The 22,328-nt window shown below is 34.7% G+C and overlaps 2 protein-coding genes across 4 annotated transcripts; one reads left to right on the forward strand and one right to left on the reverse strand.

Moving 5' to 3' along the window:
* Nucleotides 1–179: 179 nt before the first annotated feature.
* LOC142978323 (uncharacterized) lies at nt 180–5,687 on the reverse strand. The gene is made up of 3 exons (XM_076122715.1): nt 5,455–5,687; nt 2,538–2,725; nt 180–1,170 (listed from the first exon to the last, which is right to left on the reverse strand). The coding sequence occupies exons 1-3, from the start codon at nt 5,540–5,542 to the stop codon at nt 328–330; spliced, it is 1,119 nt and encodes a 372-aa protein (XP_075978830.1). The 5' UTR covers nt 5,543–5,687; the 3' UTR covers nt 180–327.
* Nucleotides 5,688–13,017: 7,330 nt separating this feature from the next.
* Nucleotides 13,018–22,093, forward strand: LOC142978256 (uncharacterized). 3 transcript variants are annotated; one of them, XM_076122622.1, is made up of 4 exons: nt 13,018–13,205; nt 13,612–15,336; nt 15,817–15,885; nt 16,108–22,093. In XM_076122622.1, exons 2-4 carry the CDS (start codon nt 13,671–13,673, stop codon nt 16,329–16,331), a joined length of 1,959 nt encoding a protein of 652 aa, XP_075978737.1. In that variant the 5' UTR covers nt 13,018–13,205; nt 13,612–13,670; the 3' UTR covers nt 16,332–22,093. The 3 variants fall into 3 exon arrangements, with proteins under 3 accessions (XP_075978737.1, XP_075978735.1, XP_075978736.1); XM_076122620.1 differs by having other exon boundaries at nt 13,018–15,336; XM_076122621.1 differs by lacking the exon at nt 15,817–15,885 and having other exon boundaries at nt 13,018–15,336.
* The last annotated feature ends 235 nt before the right edge of the window (nt 22,094–22,328 follow it).

The following is a 22,328-nucleotide window of genomic DNA, read 5'->3' on the forward strand; positions in this document are numbered from 1 at the left end:
AAATCTTGTAACACTAGATAGCTAACATCATAAGCAAAAACTATTATAAAAGATGAGAAATTATGACAACTCTTTAAACAAAAGTTGTTGAGCTTTATAGCCCTGAGAGGTTTTTGGTGTTTTACAAATAACTCTGTAGCTACATAGGTATATGAATTCAAGGTAAAGCAGACACTCTATAGAAAAGAAATATTTTTATTACAATTGACTATAAAACAATATCTTAACCAACTCATTTATAAAAAGTAAACATAAGAATATAATTATACATTTTACTATAGACCAATTTTATCACTAGATTTTGTAAGAAAAATCATAAACTATATGTTAACCATATGATATAACATAGCCCATATTTCGCATCAAAGTGTCTTTGATAGCTGGTTGCAGTTCCTTCTTCATATATGTCGTCAACAGAGTCCTTATTCCTTTCGTAAATATATCCTCCATTTCCCTAGAAATATCTTCGGCTTCATCCAGTTCGTCATCAGGTCGGAAAAGCTTACTTCTTTCGTAATTAACTCGACTACGAGGCTCATAAATTATATCCCAGTTATTATCAGCAGCTCTGCTATCTAAACCAATATCGTATATCTGCCTAAAGTGCGGTTCGAAAGAAAACTCATCCGATCTCCTTTTGCGTTTCAGAGGCAAATTGTCCTTATTCCTTACAGAATTCCTGTTGATGTATTTCTCGCAGCCGTAGGCGTAAACGCTTATAAAACCGGGTTCAACGAACTCTGAATCGGTTTTGACATTGAATTTGCCAGGTTGTTGGTTTAAAGGTCTCGTATGGAAGCCGATGCCGGCTTTTCTGAGTCGTAGTATCATATTGCAGCCGTTTCCCCCGCGGCTTCTTGGGTAATCGTCTAAGAAAGGACCGTCGATGGATCTGGATTCCGCGTAATGTCTTCTTAACCTTCTGCTCGGTGGAAGTCCTCGATCCAAGTCATTAGCATCGTAAAGATCTACATTCCCACTAATAGTTATATCGTGGAACAACAACATGGTGTCTAAAGATACATTTCTTGGGTCGAAATAGCATTTTTCTACTCGAACCCAGTTGCTATTCTGCGGGAGACGTACTCTCATTCTTGTTACGTACATATCCACGGGTGCCGATCGCATCTGCTGGTATAAGCTATAGCCATTGAGATCTATGCTTTGACCCTGAAACAAAAACAAAGATTGTTTTTGAAAATAGTCACTGCAATAACTACGTGTTTAGATAAATCTACTCTCGCCGGGAATGTACCTAAGTAATTAATGTTCACGCAATGTGTGACTACGAGTAGATAAGATGATGAATATGATAATTTCTTAATGCGCCACATATTCAACTTTCGGAACCCTATAATTTGAAGCACGCATATTAGGCCATCGAAAAATATTTGACATTCATTGAAATATTTCACGAGGTAAATCTACCTGATTTTCTTCAGATACTTATTATGTATAAATATATAAAGTTGTTGACTTTTATAGCTAACTGTAGGTAAATTGCATTGCAAAAGAATTCCTTATTTACTGCATCCTAGGAAAACCAATTCACAAGGTGTAGATCCACTTATGCATGTAGGCGTTGCACATTATCAATTCCATTAATTCATAGGTAGGTCTAATCATTTATAGTTTACTATGCTATCTGTAGTAAAGTCAAAGCGCAATAACATTACAGGGTTTTTACTATTATACGTGTATGTAATTATGTATGTTGTTGCGAAATATTTTAACACTTAACTCCTAACCTTAATTCGGGGTTTCCCCTGTGCACTGCGCAAATATGCATATTGTTCTCGTACATAAAAAATAATTCGTTTCTAAGCGTATGCTTATTAAGAATTTATCTCTTGAGGAAAATCGTCTTGTTATAGATTATAAAGAAAATGTAAATATTATTGTATAATTCGCACACAGTGATTTGATTTCAAACTAAGCAGAGCTTGTACAGTCAGCTCCAAAAGTAGCTGAACAACTTTATATCTTACTGTGGTAACCAAATTACTGATAAACATACTTATATGCTTCTAAATACATACTCATATGGATATATAAATTGACAACCATAACACTAATATTTGGCCCGGGTGGGATTCGAACCCACACACGCGGCGCTACGGTTATTGTGGCAACGACGTGACCATATCTTTAATTGCGCTATACGTGCAGTTAAAGCTACGTTTCTGCAGTGCTTTCTGTCACTCTATCGTGCAGTTAATACGCACATGAATGGGTTTTAAATAAATTCGTAACAACCTTTTGACGAAGTTGCCGGCTATTCAATTATCTGTCGTGGACAAACTTCTTTCGGGTGTTTTCCTATTCGGTTAAAAAAAGGAAGGGCTAGGTTAACGACTAATTGAATTCTAAGCATTGGACCTTTTCGATAAAAAAGTGACAGAAAATGCATTAAAACAACTGTTAAAATACTACTTAGCACCTAATGCTCTTATCTGGGCCATAAATATAGCTATCCGCCGTCGAAGACACTAGACAGCCATACATTCTCAATTTATAGTTATAATCGTTAGCCTTACCGAGGGTGTATCCAAATTCTTCGGCTGCGTTCGTTTCCGTCGCTTCATCTGGTCTAATGCGGACTCGAGACGCGACGAGCACCTCTCCCCGGCGACAGGCACTGTGGTCAGGGGCGGCAGACCACCGGGGCCGACACCAGGCCGGCTGTCAAAACGCTTCACTTCAAACAGGGGAAGGAAGCGTGACTCTGGAAAATAGACGTAATATCGTAAAATCATATAACAGACTGTATCTACAACAATCTACATTCTACATGTTTTATTGTTATAATAATAAGCGAGGCGAAAAACTTTCACTGTCTAAGCCAGGAATTGAACCCTAGATTCTGTGAGGAAACACACTTGTCCTATAGTACGACAACTTAATAAAGAGCCTTAGGTGCACGACTTATCTTGATTAAAGTTTGTAAATCCATGTATTTTTAAAACGAAGTACCTACCTGTATCAAACAAGTCATATAACTAACGGTAACACCTTAGCTGATTAAGCTTGCGTTTCGCTGCTAGCTTTTCTACCTATCCTATACCTTACATAGATACAAGGTTTTTTACTAAGTTGCTAGACTATATTGTCGTCGTGGTAAATTTGGACTCCGACTGTGCGTTACTTATTTATAAACATAATGATTAAGATTGTTGACGACTATGAACCCTCTGCAAAAAAAGCACCAAGATATTGCTTTGTGTAGCTATTCGCTATGGCACCAACTACCTACCTACATTCTCACGAGCCAAATAATGTGATCCAAAATGCAGACACTGTTATAATTAAGCTGAGGCCATGCAAGATATGCTCTTAGTACGCAGCACTTTAGGGAAATAGAAGATTTTTAGAAGGTTCACAGCTTTTAACGTGGCAAAGGAAAGAGTGATATAAAATATCAACTTGGTCGAAGTGTCAGCGGGCTGCAGGTCCATAGATACGTAGCTCTACTCCCTCCCAAAAAGATATACCATATAGAAGACCAATCGGTTAAAGTTATCTACCATTTAGATTACATTTCATTTGATCCTTTGTCATTGATTAATCATTATTTAACGATTTTAATAAACACGTATTTGCTTATAATGCTGTCAAATATTGTGTCTTAAATCGTATCTATTATAATTAAGTATATGGACTTAAAACTTGCGTAAATATTGTTCGATCTAACGATAGCTGGCTTAGAGTTATCGATTCACAATATTGACGTTATTATAATTTTAATAAGCATTATTCTACTAAGTATTCCCTTTCAATATAAGAAATTGAAGCTGCTGAGCATTATTCTTCGGATCACTTTCTATGTCTATGAACCTGAAGATGCTTTAAAATAAAAAAAGTAATTATCTATCTTGCGTGGCAAACTATTTTGGTTTACATGTTACGGTAAGGATCCATTGTTTTTCTTAATACGGAAAAGGGCAATTAAAAATAAAAATATCGTGCACGTAAACATGAAATTGAAAGTTAACTTGTAATTATATTCTAAAGTGATCCTACTGTTTTCACTTCTATTGTTTGTAGCTCAATACCGTGAAAATACTCGTAAGCTATGTTGAATTGTGACGTCAGAGTGAAGACGGCCATTACAATTTTACTCTATAATACATATTGTTCTCGAAACTCCAGTTATATAGTGTACGTGTTACTCGAAAGCGTGAGAAAAGCGTTACAAAGCATTTTTTTCCTTTTTAAAGTAAACCGTAAAATATCTGGAGAGAGACATTTCACTTTTCATTTATAATGTTCTCAATTTAATGATGACTTTTGTGTTGACAAAAGTTGATTAATATGTAATAAAAAAGATAAAAAGTTTTATTTCCAGAAAAAGTACAAAGTTACATAAGATTAACAATAGGTCCCAAACTAGGCTAGGCCTGAAAATTAAGAACGCATTTAGAAACTATAGTTCGACAACTAAGTAGGGATCCTTTGCATGCACAATGTATAAAGATTGTAATGAATAATTCTGTGTATGTTCAAAATAAATAAGCTTTATCAAACAGGCTGTCAGCTGTATAAGCCTTCTTTACATATTTATACGCTCTAGGTATAAGTACTAAGTTGCTGGACTGCAATTCATGTCTAAATTAAAGCGTTAAGCGCCTGTACAACGTATTATTGCAAGTGATGCTTATTCATTGCTTGTTAGATCTTACAAGGTGCTAGTTCATTAGGGTTGTGACCTACTGTAGGTATCTAATGTGTCTAAAACGAAATTTCAATCTTTGTCTTCTACAAAAACTGTTTAAGTATCTAACAACTGGGTATAAGTGTGGCTTGCATAAAATTACCTCAAATATCTTAGTATTTATGTTTTTACAGGGTAGGTATAACTACATAGGTGGTAGCTGCCTAAGTAAATGTTTGTTATTAAGAAACTACTTCCGCACTTATAATTTGTCGTTTTAAACATGCAAATTAACTACACGAACATGTAGAGTAAGCATCCCAACTGCGATTCATGCAGTTTTATACGACAATTTGTAACGTGTAAAAGTAATGGAAATCGAATCTACGACATCCAATGCGCTAGCAGCGGTATGGCAACTTGCTCTACCTTGATACCATTTATCTTATATTGTTTAAAAAATAATGGTTTTAACTTATTTGCTAGCACAGAGTATAAATGCTTCTCTATGATAATATTATCTTAACTCCTTTAAAAGGGACCTACTTGTCTATATACCTACCTTTAATTTTTCTAATCAGCAACAATAGCTTAATATTATTTATTTAAATTGTTGTCCGGTTCTAGGACAATATTTGTTTTTCACTGTTTTTCCTAGGGCCTCGTCCGTGATGTAGGAAGATGAGGGCTGAAAGGGTGACCGCGGACCCTTTCAGCCCTCACTTACACTATCAAAATATGATATACTAGACCAATCCAGTGTATAATAATATTGATAATTAAAATATGTTAAAAATAAATACCTTTTTGGGCTTCTGCAGTTGGTAGTTCGTTATCACTAGCCGACGCAGTTTTAGCAAACAACATAAACATCCACCAGAACTTCACCATTTCTCACAATAATAAACAAACACTAACTAAACTAGGCTGTCAGACGCTTCGTCTTTGCCGCGATAGAAAAAAATGCAACTGTCAAAAATTGCCGCGAATGCCTTCCTCTCGGCGCGAAACCGTAACGCAAAATAAAGTATGGAAGGTAAGACAATAAGAAGTGCAGTCTTTGGAAAATAATCCCCGCTCGAGTCTATGGTACTTGCTTCTAGATTTCGCGACAGGTGCAGACATTACTTACTGCAAGCCAAGTAATCGTCGAGAACGGTTATTAGAGCGAAAATAGAGACTTGCAATGTCTTTGTTATAGGCTCATTATGAGGGCTTTATGACTAAAATAGCAACACAAATAAAAATAAAATTAACACAATAGTAAGAATTTAAAGGAAAGTGACGATAATAGATCCAAATTGGTGTTAAATTGAGTATGACAGTACTTTGAAGGTTCATTTTGGCTTTCTTTAATGCTTTCGTACCTTAGATTGGAAGTTTTACGTTTGATTCATTTTAAGTGAGTCATAACAAGAGCTTTAGAACATTATTTTCTCGAACTGTTGAACATTGATCTCTCTACGCTTGACTGATTAAGCTTAATAGCGCAACAAGTACAGGCATTACTACTAATAACAACGGTGTTCTTGAGTTCGATTTCCAAGTTGGACCAAACTGAATATTGAGCTTTCTTTCTATAGAAGTTATAATAGATTGCTATGTACCACCATCGCTCTTTTTTTACTTATTTGAAATGCGCTGACAGAAAAGAACGAAGTTGTATTATATTTCGTTTTCAGTAATCTGCTTACACAGTTTATAACTCGGAGAAGAAAAGAACGTGTAAGCAGATAGGTACTATTGAGTGAGTTTATTCTGTGGTACAACACCGTAGGTTATTCATATGTAAATTGTAAAGCGCTACGGAAGGCTACGAGGACTATTAGTACCTAAGCATAAAAATGGATTAGGTTTTCTATGAAGTCATTTGATTCATGAATCCATTTGTCATAATTAGTTTCATCTTATATGTCTACCTCAAGCATATAAAAGCTGCGCCTAAATTAAGCTTGTAAGGCCCTTTTTTATGTTTATTAAATATATTTATTTATCTTTATAACTTAATAGGGCGAAACGTTGATCTATCACACATGTCAAACTAAAGCCCTGCGCGCAGCGAAGAGAAACCTCGTGAAGTTATGACATAGCTACATTAGCTACCTAAAGGCATGAAATTAAGTACTTTGTTGTGAATGCTACAAGTTGCGAGATATCGTACATATAGTTATTAAAGAATAACATCCTATTATTTTTTATCAAAGACGACATCAGCCCGTCTCCTCACAACTAGAGTGTGACGCAATTATGAAAAGAAATTGGGTTAAGCCGTTTAAAATTGTTGACAAAGTTGACCGACCTCGAGTATGGGTTGATTACATACTTTCGTACCTTATCTATGCCTCTATGGAATTAGAATGTTCAACAACGTTATCTACAGATAGTGAATTGTAAACAGCCTTTCTTAATAATTTAAGGTTCGTGGAGAAAGAGTGATGACCGAGAGATTTGTGGAAAGCAGTATTTTGTATCTAAAATGGAATCTGAAATACTTGAGTTGGGTTAGTAAAATATGAGAGTGTGGTATTCAGGGGTGAAATATGCTAATGGTAATATAAATGAGTAGTTTAATTCCCAATGTCATCTACACGTGTATATACCTAGTTGGAACAATGGAAATAAGTACATGAATTGCGATACAGATGATATTGATAATCATTTTGACCAATGACCAAGATAAGTGGTCCGCTTATGTGTTTTGCATGGGGTTTGTGTTTGTTCCCATAATAAGTAGAGTAATGTAGAGTTGTTAAATCACAAAACAAAAGATTTGATCTCACGTATATTATAGTTTTCATATCACTTGATCAATTTAGTACGCAAGTACCATGAATTCCCACAAGAAAATTTTGACTTCGAAATTGATACAGACTTTATTATGCTAAGTAACAAAAACATTTGTTAACATTTGTATCCACTATTGTCCAAAATGTATTTTTCGTGAAACATTTGTAATAACGATCTCCATTGTTTTCGTTACGTTTCGCATAGAAAACTTCCGTGAAATAACGAAAACTTGCCATTTAACTAGTATACCAGGTAGTTGCATTTCAAAACATCGTTATTATGAAAACATATGCTGTTATTTATTTTTGTCTGCTGATATTTACATAATAGTTTTGTCATGTATGTTGGATAATAAGGATAATGAAGCTTTTGTTTTGTCGACCGTCGTTGTAACCTTACAAAAGTCTGTTTGAATTTAATACTTTACTTTAATAAACTCGTTCCATATACTTATCATGGTTTTAACAAAGTAGATATGGTTCTCCGTTTGATCCATGACGATATGTTCCTTGACTAAAATACTTACCTCTATTTTGTGATTTACGATAATCGATGTCGAACCTGTGATCTTCTTCGTGGCATGGAGATTTTTATATCTACTTTTATAATAATGTAATTAGATCAGAATGGGGTAGGGTAATTCAAATCTTATATCGAACATAGCTGTAGGTAGCTTGCTGCAATTAATCAATCAGCTTGTTAAAACGATGTCTACTATCTTTTAGGTGATGAGTAACTGTTCTATCTTTTGATTGATGAGTAGATACAACTGTGTTTTGTTGGATCTACTTGGGAGATAAAAACACTACTCTAGACGTAAAGATGAAGCTTTCTGTTCGTGACTGTATCAAATGATAGATATAGAAAATGTATCTATTTACATTGTAGGTAACCTAGCTACATCGGCAGGGTGTCACGTATTTCTTACACTCTATTTAGTAAGTAGGCCGCGAAATGCTTTTCTATTAAGTACGAGAGATGAGCTAGGCTATCGCGGTTCTCGATCACTGTGGTGGCTGTCCTATAATATAAGAGATGGTCTAATAAAATAAAGCCTCGGCTTTAGTTTTATTATATTACAAAGATTTCGTCGCTTGCTGATAATTTATAGAAAAACTAGATTACTAAATATTTGGGAACTGGGGTTAAAATACAAAGTTACTTTTACCCCTTGCCTGTTCGAACGTCCCACTTCTAAGCTTAACCTCCCTTGCTTTTCAAAACAGCCGAAAAAATGGTTAGCTTCTAAATTGAACAGAAACTCGCAAAAAAAATTAATTGATTGCATAGACAGTCCCCCTGTTTTCCTTAACTAGTAGGTACCCTGGTGAGAACTGTATTTTTCTCCACGTACCTTTAAAGCCAAAAGCATTAAAAGCTTAATTCTGTTAATGTCTATAATGTTTAAATCCAAAACCCAATACTCTACATCTACATATAGCTCGAAATAAAAATACCCGAAAGCCGCAATAATCCTAGATGTTTAATTAAGAGTTCCCGCATTAAGGCAACACATGGTCAAACAATGTCATTGTTTATTAGATTGTGCAAGCGTGTCGGTCCGTCCGTCGACGTCGGTGGTGCAAGCCGGCCCATTGTCACTGAACAATAGGGAAAGCCGGCCCGCTAGTGCGCGCTAGAGTTTATGTGGGCACGAAAATAGCGGTTAGCTGAGCGATTTTAGTTTGCTGAAGGATAAAATTAATTGTACTAAGAGGTTTTTTTTTTCTTTTGTGGAAATACTTTATGGACTGTAATCCTATCCCATTCCCGGCGCACAAGCTGGACCTATGGGCTAAAACTACCAGAGCGTAACTTGCCCGTGGGTGTCTGGGAGCAGGGACGTGTTTCTTTAAGCATTTGCTCTCCCCGGCGGGCTCATCCACCCTGAGTTCAGCCAGTCTGTGCCCTTTCCGTCGTGATAGATGCGCGAGTTATACGACGCACCAGTTGAACGGCGCGATGGCATTGCGACGATTTGTTAATTTCGTTATTGCTTTAGTATATATGACTATTGCAAAGTATCTACGTGATGAGTGGCACGTACTTGCACGTAATGTGTTAATCGAACAAGGTAAATATGCCATGACAACATCAAAGTAGGTACCTACTTCTACGAAAAGGTTCAAGAAATCTTTTATTATAAAAGATAAAGACCCGGTAAAATGAAGCATAAGCCAACAATTAAGTGTCAGAATGAGAACATGCTCTGGTTTCTTCGCTCGGCTCTGCAGAAGTATCATGCGACTTTCAAACATAGCAATAAACTTTTCTTTGATATTTGCAATACAAGATCTAAGTATAACACAAAAATACTTAGTTGCTATGATATTACAATAAACGCCAGTTACGGATAAATCTAAGAAGACCTATAGATCTTATAGATATAGTCGCAGCTATTAGTATGAAATAAACTGTGAATAATCCACTTGATGAGTTAACCGATACTTCTTAACAAGTGGTTAATCCAGCCATTTAGTTATAATAGATCGATCTTAAAACTCGCTCTTCTCATAGCCACGCAGGTCGCACAGAACAATTTCTATGAATTAGGTTCATTCCATTGTCGTATCTTTGTTTGAAAAAATCCGCATCCGTGTGTGTAAACAACAATAATGAAATATTGTCGTTACGTAAGCAACACAAAGTCACAATAAAACGATCCTCGAATGCATTGTCATCGATGCTAAGTGCATTTTACTGCACATTCAGACATTATTCAACTTTATTTTATACTAAGTTATTTAAACCCCGTAAAATTATATTTTTTAATAACTTATTACTTAAATACCTCTTTAATTATCTAAAAAAAGCGCTTTTGATAAATTGTCTTCTGCCCGGGACTGAATAAACTTGCCGGGGTAAACAGTCCTGTCTTAATCTAGGTTACAAACGAGTAACCTATATGTGTACCAATTATCATGAAAATCCGTTCAGTAGTTTTTGCGTAAAAGAGTAAAAAATATACACACACAAACATCCACCCTTGTCCCTCAAAAAAGATCGACTCACAATTTGAATTTGCCTTTGCACAGCTAAGCTACATGAGTATAAAAAATGCAACATGACAAAACTACTACCAAGAACCTTAGTTTAAAAAAAAAACTTTGAATAACTTTACATTTTCAAACATTATTCAAGAATGCCAAGGGGTGCCTATGTCAAAGGTCAATATTACTAACTTACTACATTTTACTGGGTTTCATTTACATTTTAAACAGTTGATGATAAGAATATTTCAATAGGCAAACCTCGAAAGACATATTCAACAATTTTATATGCATTACGGTCTGCAATCTACTGAAATAATTACTTATTTGAATAAGACTTTTTGATAACGTACATACGTAGATACCTGCTTAATTTCGTTCCAGATATTGCATTCTCCCAATAAATACCCCTATTTTCCTTACAAAACCTTGCTTTGATTAAAAACAGGTATTTATAAATCAACACAAAAATGTGTCAATAGCACGTCGTTGACTAAAAAGAAAGTTTATATTTATTAGTTATTCGACATGGTTACATTGTAGTGTTCAAACTCTGATCACAGATCAATCATCTATAATAACTAGATAGCTATCTAACTAGGTATTTACGTTTTCTCTCAACTTTCGACTGACCATCAAACCACTGATGATTAGTTTTCTAGACTCAAAATAAAAAACATTAGTATGAATAACACTGGGGAAAGAACCAAATCACACAAATAGGTTTTTTAACGCTCTGTTTAAAGTGGAAACTATTTAGATACAAATCAAACAAATACGGAAATAAAAAACAATAATCGTAAAACTTTCTGATTCTACCCCAAAAAACTAAAAAGTTAACCTTAATCAGAATAAAAAAAAAATATTAAGGTTGTAGGTAAATGCCTATCTAGCAGGTCCTGTAATACCGAGCAATGTATTAGTGAACAGTCTATAAATTCATATAAATTATGTGTACATATCAACAAAGCTATCATAATTAATATCAATAGCGATTATTATTATGGATAAGGAAAATCTACAGACAAATTCTAAAGTGGTTGAAGTTAAGGTCGGAGCGGCAGCGGCACAGACAAATTACGTGCAGCCAATAAATTGACAACCAATGACATTTAGCCAATAACAATATTTTATCTTATCTAAAACACTTGTTGATATTAACTACGAATTACAATTTTCTCAGAAAATTAATCAATACCTATATTTATAGTACAAAGATTAAAAATAACAAATAATCTACTCATGCGAAACAATGGGTCGTTGAAGTCTTTCCAACAGTGATTTTCTGTTAGTTACGAAAGACATCAACGCAGTTTTGATTAACTTCGGGATTTTTTAATTGGTCTGTAATACGTACCGCAATGAAAATAGTTATGTTAATATTTATTATTTGTTTCTACGGTAACATGACCTCTTTATAATGGGACCCGTTCAAGCCGACTGCAGGGTTCTGACTAAGAAAAAGACGTCACACTGATGATCATCTCTACGCCTTTAGACAAAAGTAAATTCGTAGCCACGCAATACATACCTAGTTGCATTATTTATTATACAGAAGTGACCCATCCATAATATGACTGACCATGACTGCTTACTCTCAGCTGTCACGTCTTATTCGATTTTATGTTGCTACAAATGTTGTTGCTTCTGTATCGATTAGTGTAGGCCCTGGCAATGTTTGTATACTGGCAGTAAACTTAATCTGTATTTTTTTAAATATTGCTGTAGGTCATTAACTAATTTATAATCATTAAACGTAATTTTCTTAAATGTACGCTATCTAGGTACCTACTATTATAACAAGTGCATGTCGTGCACCCTATTCATACCTACTTATTTCAAATGTTCAACTATAATATAATTATTATTTCTTCATTTAAAATCATTTATGGTTAATTAAACGATGACTAGTTTAGTCATCAAATCAATTAAACATGAATGTGTGAAAAACATGCGAGGAATCGTAATTCTCAGCTACAATTGGTTTAAGTGCCTATTTTTGTCACCATTAGGTACTTGGTTTTATTGCTCGACTGTTAAGGATCAAAGGAAATCTTTTATATTTATGCCAAGGTCTGTAATCATCCTCTGCGCCTTATTTGACTCAGTAACTGCGCAGTCTCACCTCGGTCCGCTGGTCCACAGCTATATTTAATCTAGCTCGTGATTGGTCGCTACTTTAAAAATATTATTTTCTGTTCAATACTACGACCGCGCCACACACCGCTCCGGTCGACGCATGTCGGTCAATGCAAGCGATAAGTTATTTATGTTTACCTAGGTTACGCTAGTGTGTGCACAGCTTTACGGGGCTTAATATCATTTGTTCGCATATTTATTCACAGATGGCGTTACGTTAAGCCCATGTGAAATTTTGATTAAACAGGTTTTAGTATAAAATGTTGAATAAACATTTAGTTAAATCCGTTTTAAGCATGTGCAGTGAAAAAAATAATTAAATAGGCAAGTATTTTTCAACATTAATTACTCAATACCCAGCCAAATTTACATTTCATATTTTTTTACTAGATGTCACTACAGGCACAAAAACTTTTGACAGAACATAAACTGCTCGTCCCATTACGCACTTAGATCACTCATGAAATCATTCAGCCAGTTGCAATTTGTTGATTTTCATCGTCTGTGACAAATACAGTGTTTTGTGATCAAATAAATACGTATTCTGAATCTTTAGTATCGTGACGATGTGATTATAACAAGTGAATATTCGTGTATCGTAGCACAATGGCTAGGTTTATAATATTCAATACGGCAAGGTAATGGGCGATGTTCTTGTTCTTATAAGACAAAAGAGCCGTCCTTCACACATTAGTAGAGCATCGTTGTGCAAACAAGTTGTTATCTGCACGCCGCGTATAGCTAGAGGTGATTATTGAAATGCTAATAATGTTCACACACTGCATGTAAGTACTAAGAGTCGCAGCTCGCGCTCACATAACTGCACCTTCGCAAAAGAAAAACGTACCTCTTTACTAACTCTTCTTGACCTGGTGGTGGGTTTCTGTCGCTTGATGCTGTCACAAGTATTTCAAACGATAGTCCAGCTTACTAATTGAACATAGATTATCATGGCTAACGTAAAACGTAGACTAAAAGCACCCAAAAATGCGACTAGAAAGAAGCGGGCGGACGGCCGAACTAAAAAATCATTAAAATCTATAGAAGCTGTGATTGATATTGAATCTAAAAGTGAGAGTAATGAAACACAACAAAGTATAGTCATGAAGCGACCGGCCAGTACTAATTTATTCTATATGACTCCTGAAGAAAAAGTACAATGTTTACTACAAAATGGACATTTACTCAAAGATAAATTTAAAACTAAATCCACTTTAAAAACTGGGACATCCAAAGAAATTGAGAGTAGTACTGTTCAACCTCAGCCCACAGCAACTGAAAATGATTTACCTACTAGAACAATAAGAAAAAGTGTCCGTCTAAAATCGCAGCTCAAATATTTGGAAATAATGGATAATTTATTACAGAATGAATATGGTGAAATCCCTAATAAAAGATCTAAGACTGCTTCAAGCAATGGAGTAAACAATAATAATGACAGTGAAATAACAAACCAAAATAATGAATCAGCTGACCCAAATAAGAGGAAAGATTCTACATCTGTAGTTGAAGCTACATCTAATAAGTGCAATATACCAAGTTATTTAGACGACTCAAGTGTACCATCACCACCACTTGTTCGTAGAAGAGGCCGACCTAAAAAGGATTATACCAGACAAGCAATAGAATTAGAAATCCCCGATGAACTGGTTTTTAGATTATCCTTATTTGTGTGTGACTATTGTGAGAAAACATTTGCCAGGAAACATTCACTTGTGAGACACATTTACCTGCATCTCGGCAGGAAGCCACATGTTTGTCCTGTTTGCCCAAAGAAGTTTCGCATTCTCAAGAATATGAAGAACCACATTGACCGGGATCATTGTGTGGATGCAGTTGATGAAAATGCTAAAACATTTGCTTGTGAAATATGTAACAAGCAGTTTTTAACTGAAGAAAATCTAAAGCTACATTTAACAAGCCATGTGAAAGGAGAAAATGTATTTAAATGTATTTATTGTGATAAGAAGTTTGCTTATCAACTATTGTTGGTTCAGCATGAAAAGAAACACTTGGTGACTGGAAAATATCAGTGTACATTATGTGACATGAAATATAATTCAAGGGACAAACTTTATGTGCATGTGAAGGGTCATTTGAAACTGGCTGATTTTATATGTCAGTACTGCGGTAGAGAGTTTTTAAGAGCAAACTCTATGAAGCGACATGTAGCTACTATGCATGCTGGAAGGACCATACAGTGTCCGATTTGTAACAAGAATTTAAAAGGTCATTTGACTGAGCATATGCGCACACATGATAAGAAACGTCCACACAAGTGTCCGGAATGTGGTAAGCACTTTGCACAGTCTACACAAATGCAGGTACATCGTCGCGGCCACACTGGGGCTCGACCTTACATGTGTAGGATATGCGAGCGACCCTTCTCGCATTCAAACGCTCTAATGTTGCATCTACGACGTCACACCGGCGAGAAACCCTTCCCGTGCGCCGAGTGCCCTCTGTCCTTCTCGCAGCTACCACATATGAAAGCACACATGTTCAAAATACATGGTAAAGTCAACCCATACAAATGCCTCAAATGTGAAGACTACTTCAAGCTCAAAAAAGACCTGCTTGTTCATAAGAAAAAATGTACCGGTACTGGTATAGATACCGATTTGTATGGGGATAATGGCGAGGACTCCCCACAAAATGTCGATAGCGAAGTAGCTCCAGTGGAATCCACGATGACTTTGTCCCGCATGAGGTTCCTGTTGGCTCTCCTCCTCACGATGATCGCTAGCAAAGAAAAACTCAAATACTTAGGTGCGTAAACCTTATTTTCTAAAAGTTTGTTTACACTACACTCATAAACTGGCACTGTTTTTTTTATTTAGTGTGGAGTACATTGCTTAGTGTGTGTCCGCCAATAACGGGAGTCCATACCGGAACCGCGTGCACAGTTCATAGTCATTTACAAATTGGCAAAATGTTAAAAAACCTAATGTCGACTTGTAATAATATAGTCTCGTACATAAGACATCAACGCGTGATCATTCAGTACGCACATTATCATAGGTCATTGAATAATTGATTTAACAAGGTCGTATAAGTAACAAATACTGCTCTGTCATTGAAAATGCAAGTGCGATTGAACATTACAAACCACCATACAGTTTATTTCACTGGGTTGCGAAACCGTGTGCTGTGTACCGAGTGTATTGTGTGCTTATGTGAAGTGCAGCGACGGTATATGTTAGCACGATGTCCATTGCATAGCTTTATTCATCATGGTTTTTATTCTAGCGAACATACTTTTCGTTGTATGCGACGGGGAGTTACCAGCGAGGTTTGCATTGAGTAATAATTTCGTGAGTGAGTTCATTTCCCATTGTGTTGTTAATTTTTGGTGTCGGTCGGTGATGGAGGTTAAATGTAGGTTATTTCGGGAAGGATTGGTCTATACTTCGAGCGATTTAATTCGGCTTTCGTCTTGGTTTGGTGGTGGATGGGAACTATTTTCGATTTAAACAGAAGCTTTGTAAATAAGCTCAAAACACTGTAAATATCATTCTAAAGTATTATTTGCTTTGACAGGGTTCAACAAACGTCTTGTAGACGATTTGCTAGTCGAGTCTCTGGAGGCAATGGACCAGATTCCTTGCAGAGACGAGACTATATCGCCTCTGATGCGTCTCAAGAAGAACATCGAGACTTTGCTAACGGGAACGGTACCTAAAGAGCAAATGGAGAAGTTTAGGAAAGAGAAGAAGTCGACTGAGGAACTGTTGGAACTACTCACGAGTGAGAAAGATAAGTAAGTATTTTATCGACGCAATTGCACAGTACTGTCAAGGAGGTTCTATATTACAATAAAAATTTTCGCGGTAAAAATACGCTCTAAAATCAATCTTTCGAACAGTGAACATGAAGCCTTATAAGCCCGGCTGGTAAAGTTTGGAATATCACAAAAAAAACTTAGTGTTTCTTTTTTCAAATGACCGTCAAATGCCCCGCACGTGTTGTCAATGCATTCAACATCACGTGTCAGATGTTTTTGTGTGAGTTTATTATGCATAATATTTTTTTTTATAATGGTATCAATGTTTACAGCCAATAGGTTTTTTTATGTAAAATCCACGAACAGACGGAGTTAGATCTCTTTAAAGCATTACTCGAGATAATCGTATCATTTTACTTATTATTACGTAGAACGGTCACGATGAAAATTGATTAGATGTCACGCAATTTATATGAAACTTTATTGGGTACTGAAATAAAAGTAATCATGCAAGAAACTTTCAAGGAAAATATCTATTCAATCTTTTTGTTTAGGTTCGCTTGCTCATCAGTTCGGCTTTGAGGAAAAAAAATTTAATTTAACCCATTATTTCCTGTACTTGCATACGTTTTCAGCCGAGTTAATTATCATTTCCATTCTTATAAGCTTATCAAAAGGATCGTGACTTTTACTTATTAACTTTGATTTTTCATAACACTTGGGGCCTGTTCATAATTAATAAACTCAGTCTCAGATAATCAATCTGCCCAATAAAATGACAGCAAATGTATGTTGACAACTGTCGAAATTCCAGCTGATAAGCTATCTGAAAGATATTCCGGTTAAGCTTTTTAAACTTCGCAGTAGTTTAAATTTACACTTTTTTATTTCTGCATTCATAAAGCGACGTAACAATAAATCGTGTTATACATTTATCACCTTGTACCGTGTAAGGTATATGATACACGGTAGTTCACGGTACTAACCTTCAATGTATGTTTACATATTGTTTACAATTTATTATGATCATCGCAAAAAGTGTGAATTATATTATTTAACGACTTCACACACTTCCGTCAATATGATGATTTGATCTTACAATATACTGCAGTTCAGTAGACTAACATTACTTGCATATGCCTGTTGAACTGCAATTCAAAGGTCAATTCTTGGATAAGAGTAAGCGAAATTTTTTTAATCGTTAAAAGTCTATTTGAGATAGATACATACAAAATAAGATTGGAGGTATTTTCACAGTATCCATGCTCATAGCTCATGCTCAACAAGATTCGATTCCGAAAATATTTTTGCAAGAACTACTGGTAAATTTTGTAGTACTTTATAAATGCATCTTTAGTGATTTAGCTTCTACATACGAAACTACACATTTTTTTTACAAAAATCAACCTTGTTACAAAATATACTCACACAAAAATAACTGTCATATCTCATCACTACAATCAAAAACCATTGACAGCACTTTTGCTGTTCGAAATTTTAACTACAATTCATCACAATCGATTCAGTAGTTTTTGAGATGGTACACATTGACAACACGTGCATATTTTATTTATTTCTTTAGTTTTTCTTGACAATTGTGCATTGCTATAAGGTGCAATTTTAACTGTATAATTTACCCGCGCGCCTATTTATTTTCTACTTAAAGAGTTCATTAATAATCACTATTTATTCTTCACCAAAAACGTCATTATTTAGCTATTATTGTAGACTTTTATTTGATCGTCATTCAAAAGCTAAGCTATGTGGTTCTTCTTTGAATGAAAATGTTGCCGCGATATTATTTTCGGTTGGTTTAAATAAACGGTGTATGTTGAAATAATGATATATTACGTCAGCTATGTCGATTAATAATTGAAGTGAAATAATATTATTTTTGGATCTACATACAAACATACATACAATAAAATCACGCCTTCTTCACATACGGGTGGGCAGAACACCATACGATGCTTACTTCCTTTGCTTCATTTTTGGACTTGATTAGGCTAAACACTGAAGGTTTCTATTTTACTTTTGAATACAATACATACAATAACATAACAATATTAATTGTTAAGGAAATTCAACCCTTTCCTATCAATATTATTTGTTTGCAAATCATTGCATATGCAGAATGTCATAGCGTAAAGGTTGATTATTTTAAAGATAAAAGAAAGTCAGGGAATTCTTTACATTTAATAATTGAAATAGTCATACATAGATCACATAAAGTGTATCTCATTTGATTAATTCATTGTACTTCTGATCATGGGCCCCAAACAATGGTATAATATAATTTATACGATCATTATAATAATTGTAATGTCAAGACAAATTGTCTTCTACAAAAGGTTCTATCGCGACATATTTGTTACAAGGCGAACCACTAGTCGCATCGATGATAAAAGGTTGTATATCTAACATAAGAATATAATAGGTTCAATTGAATGGCGATCGCGAGTAACACCTGTAAAATAAATAGTTTCGGTACTATAAAGCAGGGTTGTTATAACCGAAACTATCGGATATCTGAAATATATTTCTATCCGGAACTTTAACCTTAATATAATGTGTAACGGTAATAACGCGAACACGCATTTTACATTTGCTGACAGACAGCCTGCGACCACTATCAGTGTAACCTGATGGTCTACTGTGATTCGTGAAAACGAAATAATACTTATAAAAAATGCCGAAACGTCGGGCATCTAATAGGTAAAATACGTGTTCGCGTAAGTTACTTCTCGTATACTATTATATTATAAACAAAATATACAACGCGAATGTTTAAAAGTTACGATATAATGTGATTGAATTATCCGAAACATCATTTTAAAAACACCCTACTTTAAAGTACTGTAAATGTGTGTAGTTCTTAAGATAAGAGTTTAAATATTTTAAGATTATTTAAAAAGTTAGGTACGCCGCCCATTACCGGTCAGGTGCTTTATAGATGGCGCTTGTGTGCTAACAAGCTGTTTCGAACTCAAGTAAGTCTTGAATACTCGTGCTATCTCTTTCTATTTCTTCACAAATGTATGAGACAGCATGATGATTTGATGACGAACTTGTGAATAGTGAGACAGCGAATAAGTAAGTTTTGGTATTTTTGATATTAATTTGAAAGACAATATATTTTCGTCAATTTTCACGAGAAACATTAGTGTTAAATTAGTTAAGTTCGAGTCATGTATCGACTATAGTTCAACAACTTAGTAGAGAGCCTTGGCATGTATGATTTATCTTGATTATAATTAAAAATAAAGTAGCCGCATAAGCCTGCGTTTTGGTGATCTAAGTTCTAGAATTTGGCATACAAATTCATTAACCGCGAGCCTTAGAAGACTTTCTACTAAGTTGTCGAACTATATCACCTAATAATAGTTAACGTATTATAGAACTAAGTAATAACAGGCTAATGCCTTCAAACAGTAGAAAACACATTTCATAAAAACTTGCCATTAAAACAAAGTGATTATCCCAAAGATAACAATCGTACTGCATTTTATTCGTTATTTATGTTAGTTGTTAAGATGTAATTGTTTAGCATTCCTGTTTAGAATGAGCGTGCCATTTTAATTTGATGTGTGAATGATTTGGGCCTGACATAGTCTTTTTGAAAAACTCTTTAAGACCAAAGCGATACGCGACAGGGTTCAGCCAAGAACAGTTTTAGGGGTCAGTTGAATTTTGAAATACCTGGGGTTGTCATGTGGTAAAGATGACTTGAAAGCTTTGACCCGGGAGCTCTGTATGTGGTAATATACCACAACTTATCTGAAAACTGTCTTAATTAGTATAACGTCTTATCTTTATGACGTTAATTTAAATATACAGCATTTCTACTGACAACTTTATTTCTCATATTTCTTTGTCGTTTCATATTTTCATTCATCTTGTGTCGTATCGACTGACCAATAGGCGTCAGGCATTTTTTTATCGCAAGGTTTGATTGTATTTCAGGCCTAAATAAAAATATTGTATTATCATTGAAAACGTTGTTTTCATATTGTTTTATGCCTTGGACATAAATAGAATTTATTTATTGGATTTATCTGAAGAAGTCGTGTTATAAATTGTTTATTAATTATCCTATTTTAACAAAATTGAATTTTATTAGTATTATAGTAACGTTAGTTAGTATTTTGAAAAGATAATGTAAACAAACAAGAATATCTTCTACGTTTTTGTATCGATTATAGTTTCGAGCAAGAGCCGTTCGCTTTGCGTGAGCGCTCAGTCATTATTTATGCATCATTCGATTACCCTTCATTTTTTTTTATGTATCATGTATGTAACCTAGTTTTAAATGCGCGTTAGGCGCTGTGGTTAGTGTAGCCACTTCGCAGCAATAACTCTAGCCCCGGGGGTGGTGGGTTCGAATCCCACCCCATTGTTCTGACCCTGGTTGTAAATGGTCTATTTATGTATGTATTCAAAAGCTTATAAGTATGTTCATTAGTTGTCTGGTTAGTACAAGCCCTGCTTGGTTTGGAATCGTATTACCGTGTGTAAGAAAGATGTCCAAATAATATTCAAATATTTACTTTTTCTATAGAATAATTTTAAACTACTAAAAAAGTGTTAAGCCACTTCATTTTTAAATAGCAAAATGATTAAAGGTAGTTTAGTACCGTTGCTTTCAATTGCTACGAATAACAAATCAAAATGGTATACGACCAGTATTAAATCATTTCAAAGACAATAGAAAATAGAAGGACATGTAAGTGGTCATTAATAATACAAGGCCTGGCCATGTGAACAAAAGGAAATTGCTTTGTTCGCATCATTGAGCGCGCGTATAATCTGTGACGCGTGTGACGTCACGCCCCACTGCGTACGAGCACGTCGAACACGCGTCGTGACCGTTTTATAGTTTTTAATGGTTTATGTATTTGGTATTGCTAGTACGAGATACATACATCGATTACATAATTATAATTAAGGTACTTTTTGAAGTAGTCTGGGGTGAAAGAATTACATAGGTTTCGATTTTGATGGGCACAAAAAGATCTACCTATCTTAAACTGTTTTAATATATTAAATATTATTATGTTTTCCATTTACATATATACTTTTTGGGGTATCGAATAGGCGAAAGTACCTATATTTCAATATAAATAGATGGACATGAATAGAGTAGGTATCAAGATTTTTTAAAGTTTTTAGTGTTTTGATTGTTTTTTGTTTTTACGTACTAACTAACGTTACAAAATACGTTTTATACCAAATTATAATTGTTATCGTTTTATGTCAGTGCCATTCGTTGTTATTATGTGTAAAATTTAATCTTTCATGAAACTTATTTACTTTGATTATAAATATTGCGAATCTATTTACCTACGCGGTTTTTAAATACTTATACTTATTTAAAATGTTGCATATTATTTAATTTCTCTTTTATCTGCATGTTTTTATCTAAGCCGCGTAATAGATTCGTTTGATTGAAATTCGCATGTGTAACATAACAAGTATAGCACTTTTAGTGCAAGAAGGTCTTATGTAGTCTCTTGATTCTTTACTCTTAGTCCCTTCTTCCACTGAAAGTGCGTCTCATACAAATGGTATAAATGGTCAGCCAAAGAAATGTCCACCTTAGATTTTTAGTCAATATTTCTACGTACATTCTATATTTATGTGTGTATAATTAGCATTGTATGAAACTTAGGACAGTTTTCGATATTAACTTGTACCTATCATTTAGTTAAGTATTTGTATAGTACGTCGAAGTCTGTCCGAAAGTACCAAAGAATATCTTTAGTGACATCACTAACATTGAAATACATGAATGTATCAATTGAACTAATTTGTTTTATTGCACCCTTAATCCAGATTCTTTTCCCCAAAATAATCTGAAGACATTGCTGAATGGGGTCTACATTACGAAATTATCACATTAGTTAGAGTCGAATTCACACCGATTTTGTAGCTGTGGATCTGGAGAAACAGTTAGTGTAGTAATAATTATGACGATCTTTTTGAGATAAATAACATGCAAGTCTTCACAGTTAATATAATCTGCACATAAAAATATACA

The sequence above is a fragment of the Anticarsia gemmatalis genome, chromosome 14 (genome assembly GCF_050436995.1).
Source record: "Anticarsia gemmatalis isolate Benzon Research Colony breed Stoneville strain chromosome 14, ilAntGemm2 primary, whole genome shotgun sequence".
NCBI lineage: Eukaryota > Metazoa > Arthropoda > Insecta > Lepidoptera > Erebidae > Anticarsia > Anticarsia gemmatalis.

What these genes read in the sequence shown, in the direction of transcription:
- LOC142978323 (XM_076122715.1), bottom strand. Translation starts at nt 5,542, where the DNA reads ATGGTGAAGTTCTGGTGGATGTTTATGTTGTTTGCTAAAACTGCGTCG. An exon ending in AACTGCAGAAGCCCAAAAAG is followed by an intron (nt 2,726 to 5,454) that starts GTATTTATTTTT and finishes TCTATTTTCCAG; the next exon opens with AGTCACGCTTCCTTCCCCTG. An exon ending in AGAATTTGGATACACCCTCG is followed by an intron (nt 1,171 to 2,537) that starts GTAAGGCTAACG and finishes TTTTTGTTTCAG; the next exon opens with GGTCAAAGCATAGATCTCAA.
- LOC142978256 (XM_076122620.1), top strand. Translation starts at nt 13,518, where the DNA reads ATGGCTAACGTAAAACGTAGACTAAAAGCACCCAAAAATGCGACTAGA. An exon ending in AGAAAAACTCAAATACTTAG is followed by an intron (nt 15,337 to 15,816) that starts GTGCGTAAACCT and finishes TTTTTATTCTAG; the next exon opens with CGAACATACTTTTCGTTGTA. An exon ending in ATTGAGTAATAATTTCGTGA is followed by an intron (nt 15,886 to 16,107) that starts GTGAGTTCATTT and finishes TTGCTTTGACAG; the next exon opens with GGTTCAACAAACGTCTTGTA.